Source organism: Hemiscyllium ocellatum, chromosome 14 (genome assembly GCF_020745735.1).
Source record: "Hemiscyllium ocellatum isolate sHemOce1 chromosome 14, sHemOce1.pat.X.cur, whole genome shotgun sequence".
Lineage (NCBI taxonomy): Eukaryota > Metazoa > Chordata > Chondrichthyes > Orectolobiformes > Hemiscylliidae > Hemiscyllium > Hemiscyllium ocellatum.
Genome location: NC_083414.1, coordinates 46507513 through 46517678, shown reverse-complemented (window position 1 = coordinate 46517678; position 10166 = coordinate 46507513). Strand labels below are relative to the sequence as shown.

At 44.2% G+C, this 10166-nt stretch overlaps 1 protein-coding gene and 1 non-coding gene across 4 annotated transcripts in view; one reads left to right on the top strand and one right to left on the bottom strand.

The window, feature by feature from the left end:
- Positions 1-281: 281 nt before the first annotated feature.
- On the bottom strand, positions 282-422 carry LOC132822501 (U4 spliceosomal RNA). The gene has a single exon (XR_009645455.1). It is a non-coding gene; the product is annotated as a U4 spliceosomal RNA (small nuclear RNA).
- Positions 423-9498: 9076 nt separating this feature from the next.
- tmf1 (TATA element modulatory factor 1) overlaps positions 9499-10166 on the top strand; it is a 71571-nt gene continuing 70903 nt past the window's right edge. For 2 of the 3 annotated variants that reach the window (XM_060835685.1, XM_060835684.1), the window contains exon 1: positions 9499-9886. In XM_060835685.1, the coding sequence (XP_060691668.1) occupies positions 9742-9886 (145 nt within the window). In that variant the 5' untranslated portion in view covers positions 9499-9741. Of the gene's footprint in view, positions 9914-10166 lie in introns of all 3 variants that reach the window. The other variant, XM_060835683.1, reaches the window with a different exon arrangement.

Below are 10166 nucleotides of genomic sequence, written 5' to 3'. Positions count from 1 at the left end.
AATCAAAAACCGCTGGAAAAACGCAGCAGACAGGCCTAGGAGTCTGAAGAATGGAATAGAAACATTAACTCTGCTTTCTCTCCACTTGAACCTAGTTAAAAATCACACGAAACCAGGTTTATTCGGAAGCACCGGCAGGGCTTCAAAAGCTGGCGCTTCCAAATAATCCTGTTGGACTATAACCTGGTATAGCACTACACAGGTAGGCTTGCATAATAGTAAAATTAATCAACATGAAAAGGTCAGTAGTAACTTCGATCTGTCTTTAAACGTAATAACAGTCTCCGCAGAGACTATCAAAAATTGCCATTGCCGACTATATTTCAAGTCGTCATAGCGGGGTATTGGGAAAAGTTTTCAATAAGCAATAATCGCGCCTCGGTTAAACCTCATCGGCTACGATACTGCCACTGCGCAAAGCTAACGATCACTGCCTGCCGAATGACCGTCTATCAGACCAATACCATTTTCAGTTGTGGTGAGTTACTTTGATTTCCCCATCTAAATGCCATTAAATTTTCAATTGCAAGTGCGTTTAGACAATCCGACGTCCATTTGTTGAAAATACATCAGTAATTCCACACATGTACCAGGTGTTCATCAACGAGAAATGCAGTCAGAAATATCAATATGCTAATAACACCCGTGACATCACGTGACGTCTCGCGAAGTGGAGCGATCCGCTACTTGCAATGAACATTGGTCGGAGCTTCGCTGGGGAATCGTTTTGAAATGTCTTGAATAATACCCCAATAATGCTACTTAAGAATGTATTTAAAAATTAAGACTACCAACCCAGCCAGAAGTATATGGTACCTAGTGACAATGACTCAGAGTATGGTGACAGGGAGAGAAGTGCAGGAATCATATGAATGACTTGATGCTGAGTGCAGAGCACTTACCCAGTGATGCTGATGAGGACGTGCTGCGTTTGGCTTGTACCTTAATATTTCGGATTTTTTCATATCTGCACCTTGATTTTATCTTTTTGTTTCAGTTTGCCATGAATGGTTCCTAACGGTGTAATTACTTAGCAACTTTGAAAAATAAACAATTGAGTAAAGGGGTACAATCCATTTGCTGCAAACAAGATTTCAGACGGAAATTTCAGACGGTGGTCTTTCTTCTATCTCCTCTGTGTTTATTACCGCTTTTTATTTGTTTGTGGCAGCTTTCTTAACATTCTCCCTCTGCTTAAGAGCTGCCGTTTAGTCCATTTGGGACATGAGTTGCCTCTTGTCTACAGTTTGGATTGTGGTTTGTTCCCTTTTTTCGGTCTTCTACTGCAAAGTAGATATCATCATAATTAATTCCGCTCCTCCCAGTTGTTCCTCAGCTGTTGACAACAAAATCAGAAATTGCTGGAAAGGCTCAGCAGATCTAGCAGCATATGTGGGGAGAAATCAGTGTTACCGTTTTGGGTTCAGTGACACTTCCTCAGACCTTTCTCCACAAATGATGTGATACAATGGTCCAACTCTGTGCAGCATTTCACAGCAACGAGGTCAAACCTATCCTCTGCAACAGGGACAGGTAGAACCTCAGTACGAAGTATCTACTCAAGCTACAGACCGCAATGACTCTTCCTCTTTCACTAATTCTGCCTGCTGAGGAGGTGGCTCACAGCCCAGTGATTAGTATCTGGGAGCTTGCCTGTGGTACCTCTCTAATTCTCCTTGTCTCATTCCATGTCCTTTTTCCTGTTTTTATTACTGAACTCTTGGTGGAGGAGAGTATCTTATTTCCATTTCTCATGTCCCTCCTGGGTTATACTGCCTGGGTCACCTGCCCCACCAATACCTTGCTGACTTTGCAGTTCTTGCAGATGACTACTGGAATTGGTGCAAGTGTAACAAAATTTGTCCCCAAACCTAAAAAAGGTATAGCTTATAAAATTTATTGAAATATTTTATTTGGCAGTTAAAAGTTGATCATAACTTCATTGGAATATTAGCCATTCCTGTAGATCGTTGTAAATTTGGTACATTCAATTTCATTCGTGATGACAAAACAGCTGCTATTTGGGAAATACTGACAGCAGCAAATGTTCTCACATATGACCAGCAAAACCTTTCAGCAAGGTTCTGTCTCCCATGTAGCTTCAATCTTTTTTTAACCATGAAAGCAATTGTGTTATCTAGTCTTGTTGTTCCAATGTACAGCCAATAGGTATATACATTATGAACTGAATAGCATCCAAACAGTATCGCAGTACAAGTTTATTGCTTCCAGTATATATTTTTAAAAACCTCTCAGAAGTGACCAATGCAACAGGATCACAGGTTTTGCCAACTCCAGAGAGTTCTGCTTGAATTGCCAAGGTCCTTATGTAGTGATGTATCGATAGTTTTGTCAATGAGCTCTTGGATTTGAATTTTGTGACCATGAAGGCATAATAGGATTTATTGAAGTCAGAAACTCTGTGAAAATTGACAGATATGAGTCCTTATAAAATAGGAGTACCTGTAACTTCAAACGTATTCGGATTATGGTGAAATATTTGGGATGTGCATAGGTCATGCAAGAAAAATCACAGATGCAATTTCTTTCCTATAGATTGCAGAATATAAGACTGTTGCACCTCAAGGAAATGACTGGACTTTATGATTACAAAACCTTGCATTTAACTAGAACAGTAGAGGACATGTCAGCCCTAGTACAATAGTGGGCTGGAGACTCAAAAATACCCTCTGTCTCACTGTTTAACATGATCAGTGTAAATACTGAAAAAAAGACAAAGTGGTACAAAAGCTACTTTGTACTAGGTTCTACTTGTCCACAGTGTTACGAAGGATGGGTCTTGCTGCTACTGAATGTTCCAAGTAATTGGACAATTCCTTATCACCTGATGAAGGGCTTTTGCCTGAAACATCGATTTTGCTGCTCCTCGGATGCTGCCTGAACTGCTGTGCTCTTCCAGTACCACTAATCCAAAATCTGGTTTCCAGCATCTGCAGTCATTGTTTTTATCTAATTCCTTATCACCTGTCATTCATGGAGATATTTGCAAAGAATATTTGACCACAAGTCCATCAGGAGGTGGTCAGTATATCACATCATCAAGACCCTGCGGGAAAAGGGGGATCTTATCAGGTTGTTCCCTGAGCAGATTTTCAGTCATTTTGCAGAATGCCCCTCAACAACAGAACTTTCCAACAAGCACTAAGGCATCACTTGGCTAGTGGTGAGAAAAGCACTACATATGAGATCCTTCATGTATGCCCAGACTCTGTGCTACCGTATGCTGCTCTCAAAGTGGCTGCAATGGCGAGGGAGGGGCGGGGGGTTCTAGAAACTGTCACAAATCTCCTGTTGGAATATGCTTTTGCAGAGGAAGTCTGGAGAAAGTGGCAATGGTTTTAGTTGTGGCTCATCCTGAGCAACTCCCTGACACAGAACTCTTTGCTCTACAGTCTGTTCCCTGAGACAAACATTGACTGTGCCTGGAGGACCATCAACTTGGTGAAAGAAACTCTTTGGTCTGCCGGAAACTTGTGGTCTTCCAGAATAAGAAGTTGACCTCAACAGAGTGTTGCAGACTGGCACACCCCCTCGTCCAGGAATATGTGCTGAAACTAAAACTTGGGGCACCACCACCAAGACACGTGGGGAAAGACCACCTTCTGATGTTTTTCTGCCAAATTATAATTGGGAGGGGTCCATTCAGTTATCAAACAGCTCCTAGCCCTACCCCTCCCCATGTCTCAAACATATGTAAATATAGTCTTGTAAAAGTGAGACATGCCTTTGCTTTATTTGCTGGGTAGAGTTAAACTCCAACGTTTGTTCGGTTTTTATATGCTACTGTACAGAACTGAACTGCTTCAGTGACTATATATGAATAAAGTATATTTTTGAAATTACTGGAAATGTGAAATAAACCAGGAAGTGCTGAAAAAACTTAGCAGGTTTAATAAAACCACGAGGGGTACAGATAGGATTAATGGTAGGTGTATTTTCCCCATGATGGGGAATTTCAAGTTTGGGGTGCATAGTTATAAAGTGAGAGGAGAGAGATTTTAAAAACACATGAGGGGCAAATCTTTTACACAGCTGGTGGTTTGCATGTGGAATGAGGAAGTGATGGATGTGGGCACAGTTACAATGTTTAAAAGACACTTTGAGAAATACATGGATAGGATAGGGTTTGGAGAGATTTGGGCCAGGACCATGTAGTTGGAACTGGTTTAGTTTGGGATTACTAGTTGGATCAAAGGGGCCATGTTTCAATGCTGCATGGCTGGCAGCATCTTAGATTTCCTACAGAGTGGAAACAGGCCCTTTGGCCCAACAAGTTCACACCAACCCTCCGAACAGTATCCCACCCAATCCCATTATCTTACATTTACCCTTGACTAATGCACCTAATTACACATCCCTGAGCAATATGGGCAATTTAGCATGGCCAAATCACCTAACTTGCAAATCTTTTGGATTGTGGGAGGAAACTAGAGCACCCAGAAGGAACCCAGGCAGACACAGGGAGAATGTACAGACAGTTACCCGAAGCTGGAATCGAACCCAGGTCCCTAGCGCTGTGAGGCAGCAGTGCTAACCACTGAGCCACTGTGCCACCCCTATCTCTGGGAACAGTCAGATAGTTCATATTTCCGGTCCAATGTGGCTCTTCTTTAGAACTGATGGAGCTGGAAAATGATGGTTTTTATGCTGTAGAAAAAGGTGGGGAAGAGGAGCAAATGGAATAGTTGATAAATGCCCCTCAGAACAAAAGACAAAAGGAATTCCAATTGTACAGAAATTTATTTTCTGAAGAGTAGGAAGATATAGGCAGTAACAGCAGATAACTGGGCAGCTCTACTGAAAGCAAACCAATGCATTGTTACAGCTAAACTCAACACAGTCTGGAAGAACACTATCTGATCTTGTGCTTAGACATTTTACAGCTTTCACGAATCAACATTGAGTTCAGCAATTCAGACAATGGGATTTCTATTTGAATCTTTCAATTTGTTCACTTTCATTGCTTTCTATTTCCCTCCTCGTATTTCATAAAATGTTGACCAAAATTTACTTTCATAGCCACATGCCCTTTCTCAGTGACTGCCTCTGCCTCTTCCATCCTGAAATTCCATCCTTTATATTTTGAATTCTCCCAGGATTATAGGTATCCCTGAGAATACCATGCACCCTCAACAGAAGTTCCCATCACATCCTGAAATGCACATTCAATCCATACATTGCCGCATGCACAAACTTGACTTCTTTCTCCATCTCATGTTGTCTTAAATTTGTCGCAGTTCCCAGTTCCATTTCATTCTTCATCTCTCTCAATGCCTTAACCTAGAAGCATTTTCTCTTCTTTTCAATGAGGCAAAGGGTAATGGTCAAATGTTATTTTTGTGACTCAAAACCTGTGTCCAGTGGTGCACCATGGGGTTGATGCTGGGTCCTTGCTGTTTATAGTTTGCATTAATGTAGGACATTGATCAGTAAGTTCACAGATGACAGAAAAATTGGTATTGGAAGACACCAGTAACATATCCAAAGTTCAAGACAGTAGGTGGGGAAGAGTTGAGTTCAGTGGCCATAGCTCAGGAGTTTTTGGGGAAACTGAAAGGTCTGAAGGTGGATAAATTCCTTGGACTGGATAGACTATACTCATTCCTGATGAAGGGCTTTTGCCTGAAACATCGATTTTCCTGCTCCTGGGATGCTGCCTGACCTGCTGTGCTTTTCCAGCACCACTCTAATCTTGACTCTGATCTCCAGCATCTGCAGTCCTCATTTTTGCCTGGATAGACTATACCCCAGGAGATAGCTGAGGAGACTGTGGAGGCTTTGGTGGTGATCTTTCAGGAATCACTGGAGTCAGGTAGGGTCCCAAAGGACTGGAAAATGAATAATGTAGAAATGGATAATAGATAACAAAGGGAGGGAGGCAGAAGTCAGGAAGCTATTGGACAGTCTGCCTGACCTTGGTCATTGGTAAGATTTTCGAGTCATTCTTAAGGATGGGATTGCATAGTACTTGAAATGCATAGTAATATGGGGCTGAGTGAGGACAGCTTCATCAAGGGGAGGTCATGTTTGACAAATCTGTTAGAATTCTTTTGAGGAGGTAAGGAGCAAGTTAGACAAAAATGAGCTAGATGATGTCATCCAGAATGCCATGAGCAAGGCACTACACAGGAACCTCCTAAATGAGATAAAAGTCTATGGTGTTAGGGACAAAGTACACGTATAGATAGAGGTTTGGGGAAAAAGGATCTTTTTCAGGGTGACAGCCATTACTGAAGTTGTGCAAGGATCAGTGTTGTGAGGAATGAACTGAAGGCATTGTTGCTAAGTTTGCAGGTAATACCAAGATGGGTGGAGGACAAGCAGTTTTGAGGGAGGACTCATAGTAGCTAAACACACTACTTGTAATTAATGTATCTTATATTTTATACGTGGATATAGTAGTGTCAAGGAGTGAGAATGACATTAGAACATAGAACATAGAACATAGAAGGATACAGCGCAGTACAGGCCCTTCGGCCCTCGATGTTGCGCCGACCGAGTCCTACCTAACCTATACTAGCCCAATAACTTTCAAATGCCTATCCAATGCCCGCTTAAATGAACATAAAGAAGGAGAGTTCACCACTGATACGGGCAGGGCATTCCATGAACTCACAACCCGCTGTGTGAAGAATCTACCCCTAACATCTGTCCTATACCTACCACCCCTTAATTTAAAGCTATGTCCCCTAGTAACACCTGACTCCATTAGCGGTAAAAGGTTCTTAGTATCTACCCTATCTAAACCCCTAATCATCTTATACACTTCTATCAGATCTCCCCTAAACCTTCTCTTCTCCAATGAGAACAGCCCCAAGTGCCTCAGCCTTTCCTCATACGATCTTCCCACCATTCCAGGCAACATCCTGGTAAACCTCCTCTGCACTCGTTCTAAAGCTTCCACATCCTTCCTATAGTATGGCGACCAAAACTGCACACAATACTCCAGATGAGGCCTCACCAGAGTCTTATACAACTGCAACATGACCTCACGACTCCGGAACTCAATTCCTCTGCCAATAAAGCCCAGTACACCATATGCCTTCCTCACAGCACTATTTACCTGGGTGGCAACTTTCAGGGATCTGTGTACATAGACACCAAGATCCCTCTGCTCATCCACACTACCAAGTAGCCTACCATTAGCCCAGTAATCCATCATCTTGTTATTCCTACCAAAGTGAACGACTTCGCACTTAGCTACATTGAATTCCATTTGCCACATTTCCGCCCAGCTCTGCAACTTATCTATATCCCGCTGTAACCTACCACTTCCTTCCTCACTATCCACAACTCCACCGACTTTCGTGTCATCCGCAAACTTGCTTACCCAGCTTTCAAGTCCTTCCTCTAGATCATTTATAAAGATAACAAAAAGCAATGGTCCCAAAACAGATCCTTGTGGTACACCGCTAGTAACTGCGCTCCAAGATGAACATAATCCATCAACTACTACCCTCTGTCTCCTTCCAGCCAGCCAATTCCTAATCCAAACCTCTAATGTATCCTCAATGCCATACCTCTGAAGTTTTAGCATTAGCCTACCATGGGGAACCTTATCGAACGCCTTACTAAAATCCATATACACAACATCTACTGCTTTACCCTCATCCACTTCCTTAGTCACCTTCTCAAAGAACTCAATAAGGTTTGTGAGGCACGACCTGCCCTTCACAAAACCATGCTGGCTATCCCTGATCACGTTATTCCTACCCAGATGTTCATAAATCTTATCCCTTACCATTCTCTCTAAGACTTTGCCCACCACTGAAGTCAGACTCACTGGCCTATAGTTACTAGGGCTATCCCTACTCCCTTTCTTGAACAATGGGACCACATTCGCTATCCTCCAGTCCTCTGGTACTATTCCCGTTGACAATGACGACATAAAAATCCAGGCCAATGGCTCTGCTATCTCCTCCCTAGCTTCCCATAGGATCCTGGGGTAAATGCCATCAGGCCCAGGAGACTTATCTATATTCATCCTTTCCAATATTCCCAAAACCTCTTCCCTGCATATTTCCAGGGCATCCATTCTAATTATTTGTGATTCCATATTCACATCAGCAACAGTGTCCTGTTCCTGAGTGAATACTGATGAAAAGTACTGATTTAATGTCTCTCCAATCTCCTCCGCCTCCACACACAACTTCCCACTACTATCCTTGACTGGACCGATACCTACCCTAGTCATCCTTTTATTCTTGACATACCTATAGAAAGCCTTTGGGTTTTCCCTAATCCTACCAGCTAAAGACTTTTCATATCCCCTTCTCGCTTTTCTTAGCTCCCTCTTTAGCTCCTTCCTGGCTACCTTATAACTCTCAATCGCCCCTACTGAACCTTCACGCCTCATCTTTACGTATGCCGCCTTCTTCCCTTTCACAAGGGACTCCAATTCCTTACTAAACCACGGCTGCCTCACAAGGCCCTTTACACCATGCCTGACTGGTACATACCTATCGAGGACACGCAGTAGCTGCTCCTTGAACAATCCCCACATCTCATTAGTGTTCTTCTCTTGAAGCCTGTTTTTCCAATCCACACAACCTAAGTCATGCCTCACTGCATCATAATTTCCCTGCCCCCAGCTATAGCTCTTGCCCTGCGGCGCACGATTATCCCTCTCCATCACTAAAGTAAAAGTCACCGAGTTGTGGTCACTGTCCCCGAAGTGCTCACCTACCTCCAAGTCTAACACCTGGCCTGGTTCATTACCTAGAACCAAATCCAATATAGCCTCCCCTCTTGTTGGCCTGTCGACATATTGTGTCAGGAAACCCTCCTGCACACATTGTACAAACACCGACCCATCTAATGAACTCGAGCTATAGCTCTCCCAGTCAATATCTGGGAAGTTAAAGTCCCCCATAACAACCACCCTGCTACCTTCACTCTTTTCCTGTTCACACCAAGCTGTGCAAGGAGCCTTTTGGAGGCCATTGCATCGCCACTACCAGAAGTTTATAACCTGAGCTAGAAACTCAGCAGTCCGAATATAAAACGAAGAACTGTGGAATTTGAAGAATCAAAATAAATGAAAATTGCTGGCGAAATTATGACAAACAAGAAATTCTGAAATGGGATCTATGCCCAAAGGTTCTGTATGAAATGTTACACTATTTATAACACTGCATCAACTTTAAATTGCCAAGTAGCACACTTTTATGGATTTTATTTGTCAATGATAGCTCCGACATGAAAACTGATTATGAGCCAAGGAGGAAAGGTGCTTTTATAAGAAAGGGAAATCCTATTTGCAAAACTGTGAAGCACAGAACAGGCAGAGCTGGGTGGAGGCTAAGAATGCTGGGCAAGGCATCAACTATACAGATCACCATCTGGGCTGCGAGGATGTGAGAGAAGGACGGTGGGCGCGGGGCAGGCCGGGAGTGAGGACGGTGGGCGCGGGGCAGGCTGGGAGTGAGGACGGTGGGCGCGGGGCAGGCTGGGAGTGAGGACTGTGGGCGCGGGGCAGGCTGGGAGTGAGGACTGCGACGTGGAGCAGCCGAGAGACAGGAAACACCCGCAGAGCGGCCTGACCCTCCGGGTCCACCTCCATCACTGAGTGGGATTGTCACCTGAGGATCGGTCTACAGTCACGGGGCAGGCTGTAGACCCTGTCTTGAGTGAGAGAGGCTGTGAACTCCAGGGCGGTGATTGAGTCCGGGCCCGGCCCTGGAAAGGCCTCGGCCTCGGCCTCGGGGCGCTGCTCCCGGGATGAGCTGGTTCAATGCTTCCCATCTGTCCACCTTCGCGAAACAGGCGCTGTCCCAGGCTCAGAAATCAATCGACAGGGTCTTAGACATCCAGGAGGATGAGGGGATCTCCTGGTCTGACAGCATCACGATGGGATATGAGGAAGGTACAGAGACTTCGGGAGAAACAGAGAGTGAGTGACAGTCAGTGAGAGAGAGAGAGAGAGAGAGAGAGAGAGTGTGTCTGACAGGAGGAGAGAGAGAGAGTGTGTCTGACAGGAGGAGAGAGAGAGAGTGTGTCTGACAGGAGGAGAGAGAGAGAGTGTGTCTGACAGGAGGGGAGAGAGAGAGAGAGAGAGAGAGTGTCTGACAGGAGGGGAGAGAGAGAGAGAGAGTGTGTCTGACAGGAGGAGAGAGAGAGAGAGAGAGAGTGTGTCTGACAGGAGG